We start from the raw sequence: 23,764 nt of genomic DNA, 5'->3' as shown, positions 1-23,764 counted from the left end.
AACGTTCATGCGAATGTCTACGGTCTTATTATTTTGACTTATCTATCACTTTATTTCTTATTGGATTAAATTAAGTTTCTTAAGTTTGTAACGGTGGTTTCCCAAATCATAACCAAATTTCCATTGCTGTATGTGACTGTAGACTGTATTGAATTTAACGACATATTGGTGTATTCGTCAGTGGGGTCAAGTATCAGCCTCACTGTAACAGCACACGGGCCTGTGATTGACGGCGCTCGGGTTGTCGTAATGTCTCCAGCACATTGCGGCGCACCCCCTCCTTAAACCTCAGAAATCGAAAGGCCGTGCCCGTTCTCAGGCCTTGATCATTTCAAGATGTGCTCTTTTATGGCCTAAAGGCGAGGGTTGGCGAGGTCGACGCTAACTCCTGCACACATACCAATGGTAAACACACCATAAACTGCTTCCCTCAAAAAGACATCACGGTAGGCTATACATTGGACAACAATGAGGTCATTCTCTTGAAGTAGCTAGCCTTCATGTCCATAACTCTCCAGACATATTAAAGGAATAGCTGACATGCAAAATGCTATATTAAAGTAGCAATAAGGTCGTTCGTAAACACACAATTTTTATTTTTCCGCAGTTTGAGAAAACGATTTTAGACACGCATGTAAAGCGCCATTAGTAAACGTGCAGTGTGACAGATTGACGTCAAAGTAATCCGAAATTAGAAAAGAAACTTGATGGCCACTAAATAAATAGACTAAATGTAATAAATAAATAAATAAATAATTCGCAAATATAGTTTTGGTCATTTGTAAGAAGAGAACCAAAGAAGGTTGAAGCTAAAAATATTTTTACATTTAATTATTGAAGTCATAGGGTGAATTGAAGTAGTTTGGGTATAAAAAAAAAAAAAAGAAGAAAAAAAAAAAAACTTATACACCAATACTCTATACTCTGTATATTTTCTGTTCAGTTATAAAAAAAAACTGTAATTGATATGGTAGGTTATGATATGAAATTCTCCTTTGTTGGTCTGAAATATTGTGGGTTAAAATCCCTGAGTCAACTGCTAAAAAGTGGAAAACTGTCCTCATGATTACAAGTCTTTATTTTTATTATTATTATTTTTTTTTACATTTCCAATGGATCATGATATAATGGATTGTTTGAAATAACTGTGAAAGCCCATTAATATTATCTATTGGGCTATCAAAATTCACCATCAGTCAATTTATGATGCAAAAATTGCATTTTTGTTAGTTTAAGGTCTGTTCTCTTATTCTGCAGTCATTATTTATAATCTTAGCAATATCCTCCTGGGAACCAACAGATCTTAAGGACATGAGTTTTTGTGAATTTGTGTAGATTGTGTAGGCTTAAATGTGACTGCAAAATTCAGAGGTCATGACACCTTCCTCTTCATAATTTATAAAAATGAAAACCTGATACAGATAACCTGATTGTTATTTTATATGTGATCTAAGCATAGTTTAATTTACTGTACAAGAAGGACATTGATTTTTTTTTCTTGTGTCCTCAACAGAGGACATTAGGACTGTGTGTGTGTGTGTGTGTGTGTGTTTGTTCATCTCCTGGGGAGACACTACAGATTCATTACATACTGTTTAAAAATGTTTCTATGAAATATGACACTTCTATGAACTCATTTCAGTATTATTTGTGTTATCAGTTGCTGCTGAAAACATGCTATTATAAAGTAGACATTGTGTAAGGTTGGGAACACCAACCTTTTAATCAATGTCTTCACTAAGTGTGGATAAATCATAATACTATTATACATTTTATGCAGTACCATTATATGTAATTTCTTTTTTACAACAATTATTTTATCATACTTTTATTGTGCCCTTAAATAAATAAATAAATAAAATAATAAGAAGAAAGTGTTTTATGGTCTTAGTTATGGCATAATGGACACGTGATGTGAACATCATTCTTTAGCCACATTGTTATTGTTTTTCTAATTCTAATCATTTTAAATCACTGATACTGATCAGTTCCATGCAGTTATTTCAGAAATTTGCCTCTAGAAGTAGCTTGTAATAGGACTAGTTTTTTTTTCACTAGTATTTGTATAGTTCTTAAGTTTTAATGTGCGGTATCAAGTTCAATTGCATTCACTACACCGCAACCTTCATCAGCATTAATTTCTAAATTTTGCTTCTGAGATAAATTTTGTAAAGCCACTAAAGACCCAGACCGGAAAGCTCTCAAAACAGGTACAATCGAACCGGTTTATGGGCATCACTTATATTTAATGGGCTATTGACATTGAAGTCATGTGGCATTGCCCCCTGCTGGTATGGATCATCTAGAGACATGTCAAAAGTAGTTGTTAATAATAATGATATTAATAATTGTCAGCTTTTTTTCAATGACAATATAAATATTTTAAATATTTATATAACCCGTATTTTTACAATGAGTGCGATAATGGATGTGCACAAACATGTCTTACAAAAATGTTCATCCTCAGAAATAACAATGTTCACTCAGATTGTATTCTTGATTTCAGAGGGGATAATGTGGAAGGGCTGGGTCTCAGACCCAGTTGCCCCTTGACCCCACATCAGCACAATCTATAGTGCTGTGGCGCAGTGGGCACAAGGGTTCGGTTACATGTGCTTCACAGTCTACTGTGCTTCAGTAAATGTCACACTTTGAAACCTCCAGAAAAAGTCAGGGGTCAGGTTCTTTAATAAGCTCGCTTCTTCAGGGTTCCTCCTTTTTTATGGGCTGTCTTTCCCAGGATTTATGAACATCTTTGCTGTTTTTAATAACACACACTGAAAACTGCTGTCTTGTGGAGTGTGAATCTATTATTGCTTCCTTCATATCTGCTAAACATTAAAAACATATTATTTTGATAAACTTTTCTCATATGAATATATATATGTATTATTTGGTTGACTTCATTCTCACTGAAAGCCGGTTCCTTTTACTTTACATTCTTTTGGTGAAACTGGAGAGCGAATTCAAAGCAAGGTGTTTTTCTTCTCTTTGGTGCCTTTTGTTATAAAGGATGAAAAGTGCTTCAAGGTTGCCCAGTAAACCATCCCATTCACGATACAAGGAGATGGAGTGACGTATTTTGTATTTAAATAACACAAAAAAGCAACATAACACCGCTTCCCATGAAACACACAGTGACATATAGTCTGCGAAGGGGAAATAGGGGACATGAAACATGCATGTCCCTATTTCTTGCGCCCACCAGTTCTTTGCTCAAAGCCCCAGACAATAGTGCTTTCTTACCCTTCAGTATTCCAGGAGGCGCCATCTGATACCTGGCAATCAGCTAATCTTGTGCCCTAGGCGACAGGGTCACCTTTGGGCAGGTAACAATAGATTCTTTACCCAATGTGCTTTTTTGTCTCCTCCTTTGTGCGAGGGAGCAAATCCTACCTGGGCGCTATTCAATTAGCGCTTACTCACGCAGGCTGGTGCAGACAACTGTGCATCACGAAAAGGAAATGTTCCCACGGCAGTAAACTGACTTTGGACGGCCTGGCTCCTATTTTCACACTTTTATGAGCATTTCAAGTTTGCAAAAATACCTGTCTCATTTATTTAGTTATCTACTGTCTTATTGCATAATATCTTGATATAGAAGAGAATACAGAGAATGTCCTTATAAAATCATGTTAAGTATTACGAGTAAGAGAGTTTATATCTTTTATCACTCTTTCATAATCTACCAAATGATGAGCCTGCGTTTTTCCATGGAGTTGGAGCCAAAGGTCTATTTTTGCTAGATCATGTGAGGACGGTTCAGGAAATCTAATAAGGATATGTAACTTCTCCTCGTATACTCTGGCTTTTTGGACGACCTTTACTTTGAGTAATGTCATGACAGGTACCATATGACACTTTAAGGGTGAGCGGGGCTTATTCAGCTGCCAGGCTTTGGCTAGAGATCACAGAGGACGCCTCTGGTGAGAACACAAGCTTGATCTCCACCATGCTGCATATGTGTACGTCCATGCATTAATAATGTCTTAGATCACCGCCAGCCATCCAGGGGGTCCAAGCTGTAGCCTGATCTGGTTAAATGGATAGAATCTTGGGTGTCATTTGGACTGACATCACACCTGCCGTTGCTTGAAAACATATAGCTGACTTACCTGGTGCTTCTAATAAGAGATGATTCACTCAAAGTGATGTCATTCCCTGTACTTATTGAATTATCAGGCTTAGGAGTCTAATATGGAACGACGGTGTCAGTGACATAGACAACCCTCGGATCATTCATTATATATGTACAAATATAAATATTTAATAGGGTGGAAGGGTTTCGAAAAATAGGTTTCTTTCAAGCACGGCTGACGTTTTAAGCTTTCTTGTGGTTCTCGCAGTACGTACAGAGCTCATGTTTGTGTGGTCACATTAGCAAAATTTCACGGCTGAAAAGGTCCATGCCAAATCTGTAGTGATATTTCACAGCTCATGCAGAAGTCACTTTCAAACCAAGTGACATGCTGTCGGTAAACAAATTCTGCATCACTGACTTGAAGCCGTTGCGAAATCTGCATTTGGAATCGTTCTCCCACAAGTGAAAATTCCAATGGAGTGGATTCCTTTTGAAATTCCTACTGCATTTTGCTCGTGAACATTTGTCCAACTACGGTAAATGTGACCGCACCTCACGAATATTTATCTTGTCCTACGATGCTCACAGAATACAGCGCTGGGCATTTTCTAATGCTAAAGGAATTTACAAAACACGTCCCTATCATTGTAGAACAGTTGTCACAAGAATAAACAAAAACAAACACTCGTACTTCATACTAGCTTCTTAGTATATTAACAGTTTATGAGAAAGGCACATGTGACCAATTGTGCTAATGGTCATGATTATACACTTAAAAAGAACACTTACGAAGTCCACATTGGGATGCGTAATAAGAGACGTATGAGTATGAATCACTAATTCTGTAACATAAAATTCCTCCACAATCAAAGGAAACAAATAACATTTATCACATCTGCATCATCACACTCAAAGAATTTAAATACAAAAAAAAAAATAAACAACAGCAAAAAACACATCCGTGCTTCAATAAATTCTTGTTAAAAGAAAACAATCACTATAAAGCTGCATTTTTTTTGCTCCAGAGCACATTTGTGCTTTTTAACGGGTCTTTCCGTACATTTTTATGAGGTGAGAGTATAAAGACATTGCATCTAAATAATCTTCAGAAGGTCAGTGCATTGCCTGGTACAGTCTGCAGCCATCTTAGTGCAAGTCGGGATATCTGAGGACAGGAAGGCACTGTTCGTATTTTATATCCATCGTCAGGGTTCATTTGAAAATGATTTGTGCTTACTGGGTCCGTAAGGGCACAATGCGACGCAACAAAACCAGTCTAGCAAGAGTGAAATGCAGCTCTTTGTTGCTAATGACATCATCATAGGTCACTTCCATCATCGTCCATCTGTACAGTCTGCAGCTTGGCCAGCTCTTTCCCTTCCATGTCCAGATCCCCACAAACAACCCTAACTGCGCCTTCTCCTGCCCTAGAAGCAACTTGCAGGCTGTTGTGCAGCTGGACATCTTGAGACCGGTAGTCTATAGTCTCCTGGAGGCCACGTCCAGCTTGATTTAGAGCGTGGTGTACCTCGGTGCCGGAGAGGGCAGAAGTGACCGTGGCCGTGACAGTAGGGGGATGTGAACCACTGGTAGAAGAAGAAGAAAGGAAAAGGGATGCTGTATAGCCCAGGTTGCTGCCTTGGTCCATGGGCATTTCAGAAGGATAAGTGTAGCTTCCAGACACATCCAAAGGCTCCTGCTTCACGGTCTGGGTGTACAGCAGGGTTTGGCTTGAGTGTTGAGGAGAGTCACTGACCATGTTGCCTAAAGGAGCAGAGAATGGGGGATAAAAGAGAAGATGAAATCCAGTTCAGTAAAGGTAGCTCTCCATGTCTGGCAAGCTTAATAAATTACTGAATATATGTGATGCATCACACACACACACACACACACACGCACACATGTTCATGCTCATACTCTATCAATTTGATCCGGAAGTTGCAGGGAGTTCTTTGTGGAGAAACACAATGAAACACAATTCATTTTTTGTTTTAAATGTCCTATTTGATGCTCTTTAATGTGGTGTTACTGATCGCTGTATCCGCCTCATTTTAAACAAAGCGCACATAAACTGCTCTTCTGCTTTACTAAATGTTATAGCACTACATAAAAATATATGAACATCAGAAGGTGTGTTGAAACAACTTAGCTCAATCAGTGTTTCAACCAGGAAAAAGAGGTCAATAAAACATTTTGACAACCTCAGAAAAGCCATTCAGTGTCCATAGATAGTAGTTAGCAAGAAAAACATTATGGTAGCACTTTATTTTACAGTCCTGTTCCTCATGTAGATGCTATGTAATTATTATAGTAATTACAATAACTAGGTATTAACCCTGAACCTACCCCTAAACCTAACCCTACCTCATGTAGTTACCTTGTGTTACCAGAACTTTCTTAGATAAATACACTGTAAGTACACTGTTAGTACACGTTCTGTAAAATAAAGTGCAACTAACATTATTTTAGAGAACAGCAAAATATCACTTGAAAATTGTATTCAATATTATAAATGTATAATATTTTCCATAATGTTAATTTGATGTATTATTTGATGTAGTTTGAATACATCTAATTATGTAAAAAAAAAAAATACGTTTGAAGTTCAGAGGCTTTTTTCTCAGGAAGAGGACAGCTAATGAATTATATTTTATATTACGTAGAAGCAAAACAATTACATCATTAGAAAGCAGAGACTTTCCTTTTTGATTCATTGCTAAAAAAAAAAAAAACAGAATATTTCCAGTTCAAACCGACACGAAAATGATGACGCAGCTATACAGTGGTAACCCCAAACACTTGCCCGGGACATCAACCCTTCTGAGTTTATTTCAACGTTCTTTTTTTCCTTTACTTGGCAATTGGCTGCTCTTACAGCTCGTAAAAACTCAATTGAGAATGGATGAGAGAGAAAGGACAGAGCATGAAGGTGTGATCTGTTTATCCAGATGAGACTCCTTTGTTGTTTTCTCAAGAGGTTTGCTCCTGTCCCTCTCTTTTTCTTTTATTTCATTCTTTCGGTCAATATCTTTGTACCTCTCGTCATTCTTTTCTTCAGAACTTTTCTAGTGAACTGTAAAATGAAACACCTTTTTCATTTTCAGTTTGCGGTTAAACTCGCTATGATTTCCTTGTAACTCTAGAATGTGGTTCTTGGCACATGTCTCTTGCAGTGACAGCTGCTGGCTTTCGGCCAGACACTTTTCTTCCATTAGGCTTGCACAAATGTCTGATAAATAATCACTGCGCCCAGCCCCCCTCCCCCGCTTCAAACTCACTCACTTTCTGAAACTAGAACCAAGTTTTCTTAAGCTTCCCGCAGACATTGCTTGTGGGAAGAGGGTTGTTGTTTAAAGGGGGTCAGGAATATATTTTTCTTCCATCTGACTTATACGGTTTACTCAGCCCTCTTTTGTCATCTGGATGACTATGCAACAGAAAAATCTGAAACCGTATCTCACTAGTTTTGACTTCATAGACAAAAATGACATTGCAAGTACTTTTCTATTGTTCCTTTGTATTTGTGAGGCACTCTAGAGATCAGACTTTGTGTTTTTATGAAGACGTGGTTTATTGAATTGCCTTGAAAATTATGGGCACGAGGAAACAGGGTTTTGGCTAAACAATTTTAATATTGTCTTTTTCTTGCTGGATCGTTTGGGCTCGACGTTTTTCCTGCTAAATCAAAAGTTCAGCCAGGGGTGGGTTTGTTTTTATGTGGCTCGTAAACTGCATATTAAAGGATAAAACAGACTAGCAAGAGAGGAGCAGAATGCAGCTAGCCTTGCTGTTATTGATGTGGCCATAAAATATTCATGGAAAGAACCATTAGTGAGTGGTTAGGGCCATGGAGGGGAGGTGGGGACCGTGTTGCGAGACTGCGTTTGGTATGATCCGCTAGCCAGTTGACCTGAACCCCAACATGCCTCTCACAACTTCACCCACAAGACTCTCCAACTGCCCATGACCCACAAGGCTTTCTTGCAAAACCTCTGCTCTTTTGCACCGAGCTCTGCGGTCAATTTTGGCAAGCTTAACCACATAAATGTTCAGTCATAGTATCCTCCAAAGTGATGATGTAATTACTTTGGCTCTTATAAGCTCGCTAGAAGTGCTTGGACTACTTTAGATATTGTTGGTATTGTGTCTTCGAAGGCATATGCTTGAGATGCAGAAGCGCACAACTAGAAGTGTCAGGAAAACATTATGTATATAGCCAATCTACAGAAAGAAATGACCCCAAAATGAAAAATGCCGTCATTACTCACTCTCATGTTGTTCCAAATCTGTATGATGACAAAAGAAGATTGCTTTTTTGCCCATGCAATAAATATTCAAGTTCAAGTTTCAAGTTCTCAACCCCACTGACGTTTATTATACTCACAAAATATCTTATTTTGTGTTCTACAGAATAAAGTAAGTCCTACAAGTTTGGAACGACAAGTTTGAAAGTTAGTGAATTTTTGTATGGCCTCCTACCATGAGAGGATGATGTTGAGGATGGCGGCAGCATTACAGGAGGAAGACCCATGGTGGTTTCACTTAGAAGAAGGCCTCCTGAAGTAGTGGATGGCGTGGAGGTGGCCGAAGCGAAGGAGACCACTGAAGAAATGACTCCATCTTCAGCATTGGAAACTAGAGTCTGCATGGCCTCCAGCTTTCCAGAGGCAGTTTCAGAAACCCCCATTGAGAACGGAGCATAAGACACAGAAGACCCACCTAACCGTCTCTCCTGACTGTGATGGGAGACCCTCTGGGGATCAAAGGTCAAGAAATGGCCACTCGTGGCACCGAGTCCATTCAGGAGAGAGTTGCTACCGTGTGACTGAACGTAGGCTCCACCGTTGATGTAGTGAGCATTCACGCTTGCTAGATCACCATTAAAACTCATTCCTCCAGATGTGTGTGAATGCATTTGGACATCTCCAATTTGTTGGATGACTGTCGTTCCTCCATCTGAGTAAATCGTAGTGGGGGCTGTTCCGTGTGTGACTGAGCTAGAAGAGCTGCTGGAGAGGGGACGTGGTGACAAGTCCTCCTGGCCTTTACTGGACTCGTCTTCTGTACTGTGATTGCCATCTGACTCACTGAAAAAAAAAATTTTTTTAGAAAACAGACCATAGTGTATGTTTATTTATTGCTTTGGTGCAAACAAATTGGTGTTTGTCCTGAGATGCAATTTTTTTTTTACAAAGTCATCAACAATTTGCAGTGTTTTAAATTTAGTCTGTTCATTTTGAATTGTTGAAGTATACCTCATATTAATTCAAGAATTATCACTTATTTAATAACAAAAATTATAATAAAAAAAAATCTTATAATCATTTGGAAATAGCTACTGTACATTGTAATTATCTGGTGAACCTTTACACTTTAAACCTGACAAAAAAAAAAGTTATTTTTCAATTGATCTATCTGTTTATTAGTTTCTCTCTTAATCAGTGAATTAAAAATACTGTGGAATTTCAAAATGAAGAAAGTGTGCACATGCTAAGTTAAAGCATGCCTTTAACTGCTTTTTCAGTAGCATTATATGCACTTAGAGGCACTTTAGAAAATACACTTTATAAACCAACTGTCAAACTTTTAAGCACAATATTGTTAATCGCTAATATTGTTAAAATCGACCTCTTGTGCTACTAAAAACAGACCGCTATAATAAAAATATTTTTCTGTAAATATCTCAGTCATCATTTCTTAACAGGACCTCTTACCCCCGGGGGTCAAAAATCAGATAAAAGGATCTGAGCTCTTGGAGGCATTTGGTGGGTCTCTTTCTTTACAGACTATGACAGCTGCGGGTGCATCGCTTGGAGTGACTCGAGCAGCCGAAGCCGCATCTATACAAAGATCTTATTGACACGACAAGCCGCTGGTCTTTCTGAGACCAGAAGCTGAGGAGCTCATGGACATCTTCGTTTAAACACTGAGTAATTATCTTCGTCAGAGTGACAGTGCAACATCAAAGCAGCGCGTAGGCTACTCTAGGAGGCATACGGAAATTATTTACGAGTCTTAAGATTTAGGCTAGTATTTATGACAAAAGCAGCATGTATAACGGAGAAGAGTTATTTCCACAGCAGTTTGAAACTCTGAACGATCTGCGAGCAGAAGTTTACAAATACAGAGCTGCTTCTTATCTTCAGATGCCTCAAGCTGTGAAGAGGATTTTGGCCACGTCAGGAGATTGAGTGCAGATCTCTCTGACTGATAACCAGGGTGGGACAATAGCCTTAAAATCCAGAAACAAATATAGACAATGGATATGGTAATGGCTGATCATATCTAAAGTAAACCTAGGGTCTGTTTGGGTTGCATTTGAAAGCAGTAACATGTCTGTTAAAATGTCTTTGTTGTGATTATCCAATTAATGTGACCCTTTTAATTCAGTCTGACAATTTATGAAATGTCTACAAAGTTAAAAGAGGCATCAGCATTTGTTAGTTGAGCTAACAACTCAAAATGTGTTTACATAGACGAACTTTTAAGCATTCTTAAAATATTTTCCATTTATATGTAGCTACTTTATTTTTATTTTTTTATTATTATTATTGTCTTGACATCCGAGAAACCTGTAATGCAGCACGAACTCTTCAAAAACGGCTTTAAAATAAGAAAATCATTATTTGATGAACCCATGAACCAGTGTAGAGACTTTATTTTTAAGAGTAAACGCGTCGCAGTTCTCCACGTTCTTCAAAGCTGCACCTCACTGAAGCGCTCCAAGCTTCGTATTTCAAAACATTGGTGAAACGTGTCCTCCATTCGGTCTCGCGCATTCCATCATAAGTTTCCCACTCTCGATTAACAATTGAAATATAGCTGCGGTTTACCTTTTTGACTGCGCCTCGGATGGATTTCTGTCTCTCTGCCTCCTGTTTTTGAACCAGTTGCTGACCTGCGTCAGAGAAAGTCCTGTCATTTTGGCCAGATTTCGTTTCTCGGCTGGAGAAGGGTACCGGTTCCGCTTGTACATATCCTTCAGCGCGTTCCTAGACCTCTCTTTGAAACAATACACGGTCTCCTCTCCGTCCCAGATAGTCCGAGGCAGCGGATATTTCCTGCGTAAACGGTATTTGTCCACGGCACCCAGCGGTCTGCCCCGCGCCTTCTCCGCTTCATTGTAGCGCGCCTTGTACCACATGTCCTGCAGAGACGAGTGGTTTGACGGACTGAAACTGTGGTTCTCCAAAATGCAGTAGAGCTCTTGATAGCGGGCCTGGTGGAACGCGACTATCGCTTGCGCTTTCAGGATGCTCTCGTTCCCCCGCAGCAGGTCACTCTGCGGCAGTGACCAGAGGAACCTGGCCAGGCGCTCCACGTTCCCACCCTGCAGCAGCGCTTCGCAGACGCACGCGACCTGCTCGGGGGAGAAGGCCAGGGAGGCCGGGGAGCAGTCCAAAAGTTCGGCACTCTCCATCGGTAACTCCGCGGGGTCCAACACTGACAGCTTGACACTCCCACGATTCTCCCTCTTGATCTCATCGGCACTAATGACCTCGCTTAAGGAAGAAGACATTTTGAGCGCGTCCTGATAAGTCACTCCTCTGGGTCTCAGGCAGCACATCAGGCGATCGGATTTCGCCCCTCCATCCAAGCACGATCAGGTATCTGACCGCTGTGTGCTGTGGATAAGATCTGGCGTCCTTAGTTCCACCACAAGTTTAACTCCACAGCCCACGTTGGAAAGGAGTCCAAGCCCTGAGCGCATTTTGATTCGCCGCTCTGCCCCTGCGGGGAGGAGCGACGGGGATGTGAAGACAAATGTTTGCGCTGCTGGGAACGTTCATCAAGCGTGCAGTTAAAACGCGGGTACCTGCGAAAGGTAATGCAGGCTGCGCTTTGTCCACCCGTACACAATACAAGCACGAGATTTCACATTTTCAAATGCACAAAATACTTGCTTCTTGTTCAGCTTGTGTCATCACTCGGTAGTTACTCTCAGTAATAGATATGAGGCCAAAATAAGAATTCTCTTGAAGAAAACAGCATTATTTTTTCTTTTTAAATGACAAATTATAGGCTATAGCTTAATGGATGATATCATTGCATGACCATCACCCTCCAGAGTTGAAAGTCAAAATTTTAAGGCTCTTTGTAAAATAGAAAAGATTTACAGTAGAAAACAAACTTTGAGATAGGTCTATAAGAAAGTGTAAATTCATGTAATGATGGTGTTAATGAATGTTACACGAAAGGTATAATGTGAATAAGAAGACTATCTTGTTTAATGATATAAAGCATCCAGCTTTTACTAGATTTTCTTTAAAATGTTTAAAAAACAAATATCATGAGAAGATGGGCTGGTTGTAGCATTTTCCATTTTACTTCTCTATATTTGCAACAGTATGACTAAGATACACACATATAGTCTGTCCTGCTTCATGTATATTTTATTCGCAGTTAAATACATTATTTACTAATTTTTATTATTTTATTTAAATATTTTAAGTGAACTGGTTAATTTAAAACACAGGTATTGGGTAAGGGTGTAACAACATCAGTCTTAGTACTTGACATTCATTTTCACAGTTTGGAGTTCAATTTTATGTTTGCAAACTACTTCAATTTATAGCACATATATAGGGAACAGTATAATCAATTTGAGACAGATAATAAAAACCTGAAAGGTTTCAGAGATTGAAACAAAATGTGCTAACACTCTTCTATTTGACATTTAGATGATTAAATCTCTGAGCCAATCCATTGTTTATTCTCATAATGTATGTTTACATACATTTTTAAAAGATGTTGTCTAAAAAGCTTCACCTTTAACAATGAAATAAAAAAATAACCACATGGAAATCTTTTTAGTCCTCTATTGTTTTGCAGGTTGTATAAGAAGCAGAATTTCTGAATCTCAAATGTTGCACTGCGGCTCTTCCAACTGTTTATGTCTGTCTATTTGTCAGAAAGACACTGACAATCTGCCTCTTGATTGCACTCTTTTTTCAGTTTGTCATGCTGTTTACTGGAAACCGAAGGTCTGAACGGGAGCCAACAACCGCAACAGCTGAGAGGAGGCCCCAGAAGCCTCTCACAAAAGTAGAGGGAAGTTTGACATGATTGCATCCCTAAAATTAAACACTGCACAAACAGAATACCTGGCAGCAGCTCTGTGCACAACACTGCATTCACATGCTCTTTGGTATGATGGTGACATGTAGGTACGTAGGTATCAGACTTTATACTGGTCAGTGGTTACGGAAGGCCATGCCTGACCCAGTGGAACGGCGGTAAACTATGTATATCTTCAGCCTTATCAGGAATGGAATATGTAACGATGAGAGTTGTCATGTTGTAGGCATAGAACATTTCATTTTCCTTATTTTGCTTTAAAATGATGTTATCTCTAATCAGGGTATGGTAAAATGTTGTGATATGAAGCGTTTCGTTACAATCCATCATTGTCACTATGCAGAGTTCATTGGCCTGCACACATATATGCATACTGAAAATGATCCATTCCTATGTTCATTGGGTTGTTGGGTAGCTTGTGAAGATTTCCCTGGTTAAATCCATGTGTAAGATTGGGATAATATGTTTGTAATAGGGGGCTGGGTGTTGGAATTCAGCAGATAATTTCCTGCCAGTTTAAATCCTTAATATACCTGGAGCTTCAGAAGATGATCCAAAACACATGCAACTAAATCCATCACACTGCTTCAGTCAATTGGCCAAATTACACCAAGCAGAGAGGGACAGACAAAAAAAAGAGAGGCCACCCAAAATCTTTTTTTTCATTCATTCATTCATTCATTCATTCATTCATTCATTCATTCAGTGAGTGATTCATTTGTTAATTTTATTTAATTACATTTTTTATATATATTTATAATTTAATAAATATTTATTTATATTGTTAAAATTTAATACTTTGTATTTTTAGACGGATCAAAATGGAAAAGCTCCTTAGGGGGGTTAGATATGTTCACTATTTGATGAATAACTTTTTATGTTCTTTATGTCAAGGTATAAAGAGTGGCTCTCTAGTTCTCTAAAATATGGTCACCATCCGCTGTCTGTTTCATTGCTTGTGGCATCTCCACATGTCCAACACTATGGCCATGAATGAATCTTTTGTGACACTGCAACTGCACAGAAGCAACCCACCCCAACCTCTTTGCAACCTCCACCCTTTCCTCCATATGTTCCCAATACATCTAAACCTGTGGCCTGGGGGGCTCTCACTAAGCACCTGCCCCTACTTGGGCTACAATGGGGGCTATTCTTCATGAAGGATGGATAATCTAACATTGATGATGACTTAGGAATATCATCAAGATACTGTATGAGGGAGTGAGATCAGTGTCCTTTTATAATAATTTGTCTGTAGGTGATTATATATAGGAGTGCTGATGTGTACATTAGTATAAGCGTGTGTTTGTCAATGTTCTTTGTGCATCTGTTTGTGCACGTCTTTTAGTTTCCCCCACGTCTGGTTTTACCAGTCTTACAAAGGGGATTTTTTTTTTCAGTTTGTTCGCACCATGCAGTGAGCCGTTATCAGTTAGATCAATGCATGCTAAACGTAGGATAAAATGCCCTTGATTTGACTGTAATGCTGAGTTTAGGATGGAATGTAAGCAAAACGAGCCAGCGCAAGTTTTTTTTTATTTCTTCTGACAGTGGTTTGGCACAGCGTCTTCAGATATGCTTGTCTTTAAAAATGATAAATTTAACTTGCTTCACAGTTTGAACAGAGTTCAGCTTCCTCACTTCACCAGAAATGATCTTATCATGGCTGAGTGTCTCAATGGTTACGGTGTTTTAATGAGAATGCCAGGGTCAACAGATATTGCTGATATGTGGTTGCTGGATATTTTGCATTTATTAGTGGAGGGTCAGTCACACCGGGTATGTTCTTATAATAGTTATAATTTAATTTTTATAAGAGTAGGGAAATCAGGGTACATTTATTCAACAACGATTGTACTAAAAACTGAGGTTTCGCCTTTGCATTTTTTAAATGTTTTGCTTACAGATGACATTGTTGTAAAAATGATCCCCATTCACACAGATCTACGAAAGTTTCTAAAAATGCTGTATTACGCATGCCAGGCCATTAGTTGGCAACAACACTTTGTAAAGAAACACTATGTGCCTTCTCACACATGCATTCCTATAGACTGAATAGGTAATATACATAACATGGAGATGGTAACATTATAATTTTCGGAAACTTGCACTTTAAAACACATTTTCAAAAGTTAGCGTGTTCAAGCTGTCAAAATGCCATTTGCTGTTTAAACTGCAACAACTCATTTAAGAATGATTTTTCCAGCTGATGAACAATGAAAACATTAAAAGCCAATCAGAATTCACCAAACATTTAAAGCAGCAGACGTCGTAACTTCACTCTCACTTATAATAAACAGAATGTTATCAATTGTGGATGCCAATATAGATATTGTTACTGTTATCTTTAGTTATTGTTCTTGGTGTAAAAGGGCTTTTATTTTATGAGAATAGGGAAACCAAATCACACCTATGGCGATAATGGCACAGGGGAATGATATCGTTGGCATAACATTCAGAAGGATTTTTTCAACTGATGAATGATAAAAACATTAACAGGCAATCAGAATCCACACTTGTTTAAAAAGCTTGTGCATTTAAAGTGGCAGGCAACAAAACTTCACTCATGCTTAAGCAGAATATTACCATCCACTGATGTAGATCCTAATATTGTTAGTCATCTTTTTGGTTATCATTCTTTTATCATTCAATTTTACGTGAAATTCTATAAAACTTGGTAATTTCACAGCTATGTTGATAACAACATTATACAATATCTTGGAATAGCTTTCAGAATATATTTTTTTCCCCAACCAACGTACGATATAAACATGGACAGCCAATCAGAGTCCAGCTTGAGCATTTAAAGCCGCAGACTGCAAAACTTCACATTTATAATAAACTGAATGTTACTGGCCATTGTAATGGATGCTAATATAGTTAAAGTTCTTGGTGTCAGCGGATTTAAGAGTGTGCATGGTATGTGCATTAGCAGGAGTATGTTTGCATTAGTGTGCATCTCTGTGTGCTCAAGACCTGTCTGACAGACAGGGAAATAAACAGAAACTTGGAATGCCACAATGGTAAACAACCTCATGAGCCACACCACTGCCGAAACCGTCTCTCAGACGCTTCCTTCACCTTTATCATTTTGTCAAGGTGATGATGACCGCCATTTTTGAAGACTGACTGATTGGTATCTAATATATGTTTAGACGCTTATGTAGGTGTTACATTTTCCACTCCTTTTGTGGAAATTGACTTCTAAAGGAGTAAGTGTCTTGTCAAATGCTGCAGGCAAACTCTTCCAGTAAATACCCATCAGATTAATGCTCTGACCCATGGGTCTTTGCGGCAGGCATACATGTGTTTCATCTGAGATGTCGCATTCGGCTGGAGGGTAAAAACTGATTCCAGCCTTCTAAGAATGATTGACAGTGCGGGACAAACCACAGCTTTGAAAAATGTGCTTTTTGTTTCAGTCATATTGCCTTTTAGGTTGTTGCAGCTTATCATCAACAGTTAATCTTGCACTCCATATATCAAGTTAAGAGTCTCGCTACTTTTTGGCAAGGGTCCTGCCATATATCATTACTTATTGTATCTTAATAAATATAACTAAATGCAATGTCAGCTGTCTTATCTGCAAATAGAAAGGTGTGAAGTTAGAGGTCACATAAAAACCACTGTTGTGAGTCAGTGAAAGGGAAAATCACCCTAATGAGTCCCAAAATATTCAGCCCTATCAGATTCCACCAGTGAATATGAACAGCTACTGATGAGCTGTTAAGATTATGTAATGGTATATGACATGCACTGACGTACATTCATTGTCAAATTCAGTGACGTTACTAATGGCAACAAATAAAATGCTTAATATGTCACTTTTTTATGTATATTGTAGTGTGACATCTGTGATGACTGTGCAGTATTTTGTATTGCCAACAAATCTTCAATTCCCAGGGCTCTCTGTCCAGGGTGTGCCTTAACCTTGTGTACTGTCAACAGTGGAGGAGGGTCTCTCACACACAAACACACACACACACACACACACACACACACACACACACACACACACATATCCCTTATACAGTCTATATATATATATATACGATTAATGATTTGACAGCACTATTTAATTAATTATATAATTATTATAATTAATAGTATTATTAATAGTATTAACATTACACTCTCTGAACGGCTCTAGAAAAAAAAACATTAATAAATGATATTGTGAATAATATTTATTATAGTAGTAGAAGTAGTAGTAGTAATAATAATAATAATTACAATAATAATAATGAAAAGGATTAATAATACTTCATTTAATGGCTATTATTATTGGAAATGTGGATAAAGGTCAAGTTTAGTAAATAATGCTACCATTCTCTCTCTCTCTCTCTCTCTCTTTCTCTCTCACACACACACTCACAAACACGCACACAAAATGTCTGTGTACTGTACATACAGCCTCACAATGGATAAGGGCCGCTCTGAGTTTTTTTTTTTTTTTTTTTTTTTTATTCTAAATAAAGTTGCTCAGTGCTTAAGCCGTGGACATTGTCTTATTGACATCCAGGCTTTTAAAAAACTAATAATAAAATAATAATAAAGAGTGGAATGATAAATAATTTGAAAAGCACATAGGTGGAAAATGAGGTGGAAAAGTGAATAGTTCACCTTAAGTATATCGATGAGGAAAGACCTGAAAATGTATTAAGCATCTGATAACCTCACACAGTAGTTTTCCTTCTAGGCCCATCAATGTGGGAAATGTCTTGTCTTTCTTATCTTATCAGCTGTTGACTCTTTCATCCCTGAGTTTGCAGTGTTTGCATATAGGGGCTGCTGCGGAGAGCTTGATGGTGAGAAGTTTGCTCCGTCAGGGTTTTAGCTCTTGGCATAGCTGGATCCCTTCTCTGAATTGTTTATATATCCCACCCTCTGGCATCTTTCCACCTTTCACAGGTATTTAATCCTCCATCTCCCCATCAAGCATTTCATTATCAGTCATTATTATTAAAGAAAATGAATTTTTTCTTGGCCTCCATCTCCTCTCCTGAAGAGAAGAACTCAAATATTGTAACTTGTACAGCTCTTTGGTCAGCCTGTGGCTGTTTTTGAATGTGCTTTATAAATAAGCTGAACTTGAACTTGAAATAATTCAACAGACTGGAGACATTTATTCCTCTTATACAACAATTATCACACCTCAAGACATTGTTCAGATGTTGTATTTTTTAAGACATTCGTCAGGTTTTTGCTCTCGAAGCACTCTTGCATGTAGAATACATTTCTTACACATCTCATCCTACACTTACGTTGCTAATTACCAAACGTCATTTTAGACCTAGTAACAGAGGGTTGAGCCATTGAAAGAAGACTAATGCAGTTAATTATGAACCTATTAGAGAGAGAGAGAGAGAGGGAGAGAGAGAAAGTGAGTCTGTGCATCTCTCAACAGTAGCATCTCACAGCAAAACCGTAAGTTCATCAGCTTCAAAAACAGAGCCGTTATTACCTTGCTATGTAGCTTTCAAGTTGTTAAACTTAAAAAAAAAAAAAAAGTTTAAATAAAATCTTCAGAGCAGCACTGACAGCATGCTTCTGTGCACGTGTATGTTTTTGTGTGTGCGACTGTCCGTACTGAATGAGTGTGCATTTGTAAGGGAGAAAAAGCGGGAGAAAGAGAGTATCCAGAAATAATAACATTTAATTTTGTGGCAAAACATTTTATTCTGTTGTTTCCTGTATTTAGCAGCTTGTTCAGTGTCATTCAGTGCTGTCAAGACCTGTCTGGAACTACTTGTGTTTCCCTGGAAATAATTGCACACATTCAACAGCCCCGTAGCATAATAAGATTTGAATCCAATTAAACAGACACATCTCTCCAAATAGCTTTAAATAACATAACAGACCAGACTTGTATTTCAGGTTGATCTTTGAAGGGATGACAAACACATCTGTCATAATTCCCGTCAGTCACATAGTGATCAAAGCCAAGTTAAAGGTAGTTATGTATGAGTGCCTGCTCCCTATGAAGATGATTACTCTTCACCAGTCTGCTACAGTACATGTTTACATAAGCAAAGCAGGCGTGCTGTTTGACAGAACCTCCTTCGGTGATAATATTGATTGAAGGAGAGTTCTGCTAAGGTTGCTAATTTGACTCTTGGTTTGGTACCAAACAGTGTACAACTGTGAATTCAACCATTGTTAACAGCAGAGCAGCAGCTGTTGATTGATTGGGGATGGATTTTGGGGCATGACGATGAAAATGTACACAGTACCATTTGAAGGTTTGGGATTGGTGGATTTTTTTAAAATGCTTTTGAATGACGTCTCCTACGGTCATCTGGAATTCACCTATTTGATCAAAAATACAGTGAAATAAGTAATATAGTGAAATATTATTACAATTTAAATGAACTATTTCTTTATTTTAATACATTTTAAATGTAATGCATTCATTACAAATGGGGCTTAAAATAAATCCTGATCCATAAAACTTTGGTGCATAATTAATTCTATTGGTTTTAATCTTTATAAGCACAGATTTTGTCCGATAGGTTATAAGCTTTTAGAAACCACCTTCACACGCTTATAAACACCCTAGTAACCACAGAGAACACCCTAGCAACCACTTAGAAACATTCTGGTAACCACATAATAAAATTTTAAACAGCATAACTTGCATTTTTTTCAGAATATATAGAATATTATCAGTCATTTTGACGGTGCCATTTGGTACCAATACGAAAATAGACACTGCCCCTTTAAGATCTTTGGGTGCATGTGCCATTGTTTTTGTAAAAATAATAACTGCAGCATTTAACGGATATTGCAGACAACCCCAAACACAGACATGTACATGACTTATACAAAACTGCACTGTTAACCTCACAGAATTCAACTTGTAAAGGCATTGTTCTTTATGTGTTCTATTTTTTCCATCTTTGTCCTCATGGCAACCTTAATCTGGCCTTCTCATTTGCCTGTGATCAATATTATTCTCCAGAAGGATGAGAAATGGTCATTAGAGAACTGGGGAGTGAGTGCTCTCTTGCCATTACTATTTGCCATTATCTCTGCCTCCACTACTTTAGCCTCACTCTGTCTCTCTCTCTCTCACACACATGCACACACACACACACACACACATTCACAGACTCGCTCTTTTCTTTACTTAGGCATGTTTTTTGCAGTCAGGTTTTTATAAGCCAGCTGCAGGAGACCGACATTGGCTCATCATAAATCACCCAGAATATTACAGTGTGAATATGGAACTTGAACCGTAGATGTGGCCAGACCAGCTGGCATTACTCAACCCTATGTTTATTATACAGGGACAACACTTGTCCTTCAACCAGTCAAAAAAAAAAAAAAAGGTTGTGGTGAATTCTTTTTTTTAGTTTTTTTGACAGATCAATATGAACAGGTTTATACCTCATAAAATTAGCACCAGCAGTACGAAAGTGTTGACGTTTTTTGTTGGATGTGTCCAATTTTTGTTTCTCTTTTATAACACTGTCTTGTGCATGCGTCAATGATAAAATAACACTTGATGAATAGAAACATCAAAACAATGTAAAGTCAGTATGGAAACCTTTTTACCGTCACAGATCAATTGAATGCTTTCTTGCTGAGCAGAAGAAAAATGGCAAAGGTAATCCAAATATAAAGATGTCAGTCAGATGTCACTTCAAATGAAAATAGTTTGTGGATGAGTCACTGATGAAGGTTTGATCATGGCCAAAATCAATGCAAGAAGTTTTGAGCCCACATTTAAAGTGGAAAGCCATTATGTTTACATAGTCATACGCAATTTATTCACATCGATAAGTGGTGCAAAATGTATTTGAGTGCTCTGACTCATACTGTATATTCTGATTGGGTGAGATCTGATTTTTCGCAATGTTTTCCTTACAAATATCTTGACAGTAGGCACCATATGGTGAATGAAGCAAGAAACAAAGCAACAACAGCAAAAAAAACTTAGGAGCATTGTCAGTGTTTGCAGTACATTTCCTCTGACAGCGCCTACAGCGAGTGAGCGAGAGAGAGAGAGAGAGAGAGAGAGTAGTAGTGTGAGATCTTGCTCTTGTTGCTATTGGAATAGCGTAAGAAAATGACTTCACCCTGGAGAAACGCAGATTTCTCAGCACTAACTGTCAATCAGGAAAACATTCCAAAGACATTTTCCCCTTTTCGGGTTAATTGGTGGGATACCCAGAAGATTTTCTGTTCATTTGTTTTACCAAGGAGCAGTTGTCGGGAAATCATCTCTCATCATCAGAGGAAGAAGAAAAAGATAGCAGTGATGAGTGTATAGTGCGCTCCCACCCTCTCTCCAAGCAGCATAACAACAAAGCAGGAAGTTCGGCCTCTGCCCAGCCTCCTTATGGACCTTTGGGAATCTGAGTGGCTAGAAAAGGTCATGATTAATAATTTAAGGTTTATTAGTTTAGCTAACGCCCTTGCTCCACTAACAGTGGGAGCCTCAAGTGGCTCAACTCTCTCTTTAGGACCCATATGATATTGTAAGTCACATGGTTAGGCCACGTTTTTTTTGTAAGATGTTTTCAATAATAACCAAATTAAATTCAAGACATCCTACTGGGCTGTAAATGTTCGTAGAACATTGCGTATGTGGACATGTTGGAATAGGAATTGTACAAATGTATTGGATGTTTTTGTCTGTTCTGAACTTCTTATCTTTTTTTTTTTTTGACTACTGAACCAATGCTTCCATCCCTTTAGAATAAAGTCCCTTTCAGTGTTTTTCCGCCCAGTATATTGTACTCAACACAGCTGGGAACTCCTAGATCAAGTTTCACACCAAAGCATCATAAGCTCATCTCTATTGCTGATTCTTAAAAAAAATGTGTTCGCACTGACAGCAATTTGCCTCGACAAAGCAACCGGAAGTCTTTCGTTTTCAGTGAGATACAGCTATACCAGTGAAGTGAGTGATCATGTGATCTCCTTTTAGTCATTCCTTGTCCTTCTCTATATGATTTGTCTTTGGTCACATTCAGCGATTTAACAATGAAAACAAAAATATCAGTAGAACACCATGTCAGAAAAAGTCCACCTTTATAAATGCCTAGCATTAAATGTAATTGGTCAAAATACGTCCACATAACAACGTTTAATTTTTTTTTTGGTTTGCTTGTATGGAAACATGCCACATTATGCTTTGATAGGGAACAGTATTTATGCCTACAGTTTAACCATTAACACACTAAACACTTAGCTCTCATACCTAAGCCAGGGGAAATTATTTAATTTGTATTGTCAGGCACCAAGTTTAAAAGTTACAAAACTTTTAAAGTGGAAGTTCCAGGATAGCTGTTGGGTTTTGCATTTGTCTTGATTTAAAGACTATTATTCTTTCCATCTATCAGTTGTCAAGTCAGTGCCTATAGGCACAGCAAACCTGAGCAGACACGCAGTCCACAAGGATAATGGTTTCATTCACCTAATATGTCTCTGCCAACCATACTGTATCAAATCACACTATGATTACTGTATAAATATATATCTTGCGGTTTGCATATAAATATTAAACAGCACAACATTGATAATAATAACAAATATGTCTGGAGTCGAAAATCAGCATATTAGAATTATTTGTGAAAGATCATGTGACACTGAAGTCCGGAGTAATTATGCTAAAAGAATTCTGCTTTTCCATCACAGGAATGAATCTAAATATAAAGCATTTATATAATAAAATGTAACAATATTTCACAATATAACTGTATTTTTGAATGCCTTGTTGATGCTGCAGCAACTAAATTATGAAAATCTTACGTTTGTTGATTTTTATACCCATATGCATTGTCCTTATGTAATGACAGTTCTCACAGTACCCAGTCGAAATTAAACATGGCCACATAAATGAAAGCACAGTCTGTTGTGACACACACACACACACAGGTCTAAAAACAGAGCTGTTTGAGGAATGTTGTGGGTGTTCAGGGGTGGGCAGAGGAGAGGATGATTGGTGTGGGCAGCTGAGATTTGTTCCCCAGCTGTAATGACAGATTACTCAGCAGGTGTGCCACTCATCCCTCACAGTAGAGCCAACACGACTGCCGTACTACACACCTCTGCTCTCAGATACTTTTTTTTGCTCTGTGTGAATATATATATATATATATTTTTAGAATGTATACATTTACGATTTTAAGATTTAGGATTTATGTGACTTTTCCTTTAAGTTACATCATTGCACCAGTAGGTGGTGATACATGACTTTCTTGATGAGTGAGTCATTGAGTCAACCGATTCATTCAGGTAAGAAAAAAGTCTGTCCCTGTCCCAAATGGCAGCCTAAGCCCTTGCAGTCTTCCTCCAAACACACATAATGTGGCTTTGACCTTTCAGGTTGAAGTGAAGAGTTTGGCCAAAGTGCACACCCAGTGCATAGTGACTGCAAAGGGGGCAGTCATGAGAACTCTTATTAAACATTAAATGGGACACCCTATACAGTCTTGTGAACTTAACAGACATGGACACACATTCTGCTTCCACGAGACTGCAAGTGCACATGAAATGTGGGACAGGACCTCTGTGTTAGTCAGAGAGTCACTGAATCAATCGCCTAATCACCATCATCATTCAGACAAATGTGTGGCTCAGAATTGCTTCTTTTTT

The 23,764-nt window shown here is 38.2% G+C and overlaps 1 protein-coding gene across 1 annotated transcript; it reads right to left on the bottom strand.

Moving 5' to 3' along the window:
- Positions 1-4,769: 4,769 nt before the first annotated feature.
- Positions 4,770-11,775, bottom strand: LOC127938105 (homeobox protein SIX4-like). Its single transcript, XM_052534518.1, has 3 exons — positions 10,915-11,775; positions 8,561-9,168; positions 4,770-5,845 (listed from the first exon to the last, which is right to left on the bottom strand). Exons 1-3 carry the CDS (start codon positions 11,646-11,648, stop codon positions 5,400-5,402), a joined length of 1,788 nt encoding a protein of 595 aa, XP_052390478.1. The 5' UTR covers positions 11,649-11,775; the 3' UTR covers positions 4,770-5,399.
- Positions 11,776-23,764: the final 11,989 nt, after the last annotated feature.

The sequence above is a fragment of the Carassius gibelio genome, chromosome A20 (genome assembly GCF_023724105.1).
Source record: "Carassius gibelio isolate Cgi1373 ecotype wild population from Czech Republic chromosome A20, carGib1.2-hapl.c, whole genome shotgun sequence".
NCBI classification, from domain to species: domain Eukaryota; kingdom Metazoa; phylum Chordata; class Actinopteri; order Cypriniformes; family Cyprinidae; genus Carassius; species Carassius gibelio.
The sequence above is the reverse complement of the archived record's forward strand: the minus strand, read 5'-3'. Positions and strand labels throughout refer to the sequence as shown.

Bases quoted from the DNA above. Each gene is read 5' to 3' on its own strand.
- LOC127938105 (XM_052534518.1), bottom strand. From the start codon at position 11,648: ATGTGCTGCCTGAGACCCAGAGGAGTGACTTATCAGGACGCGCTCAAA. The intron at 9,169-10,914 runs GTAAACCGCAGC...TTTTTTTTTCAG, and splicing joins TCCGAGGCGCAGTCAAAAAG to TGAGTCAGATGGCAATCACA. The intron at 5,846-8,560 runs GTAGGAGGCCAT...CTGCTCCTTTAG, and splicing joins CTCAACATCATCCTCTCATG to GCAACATGGTCAGTGACTCT.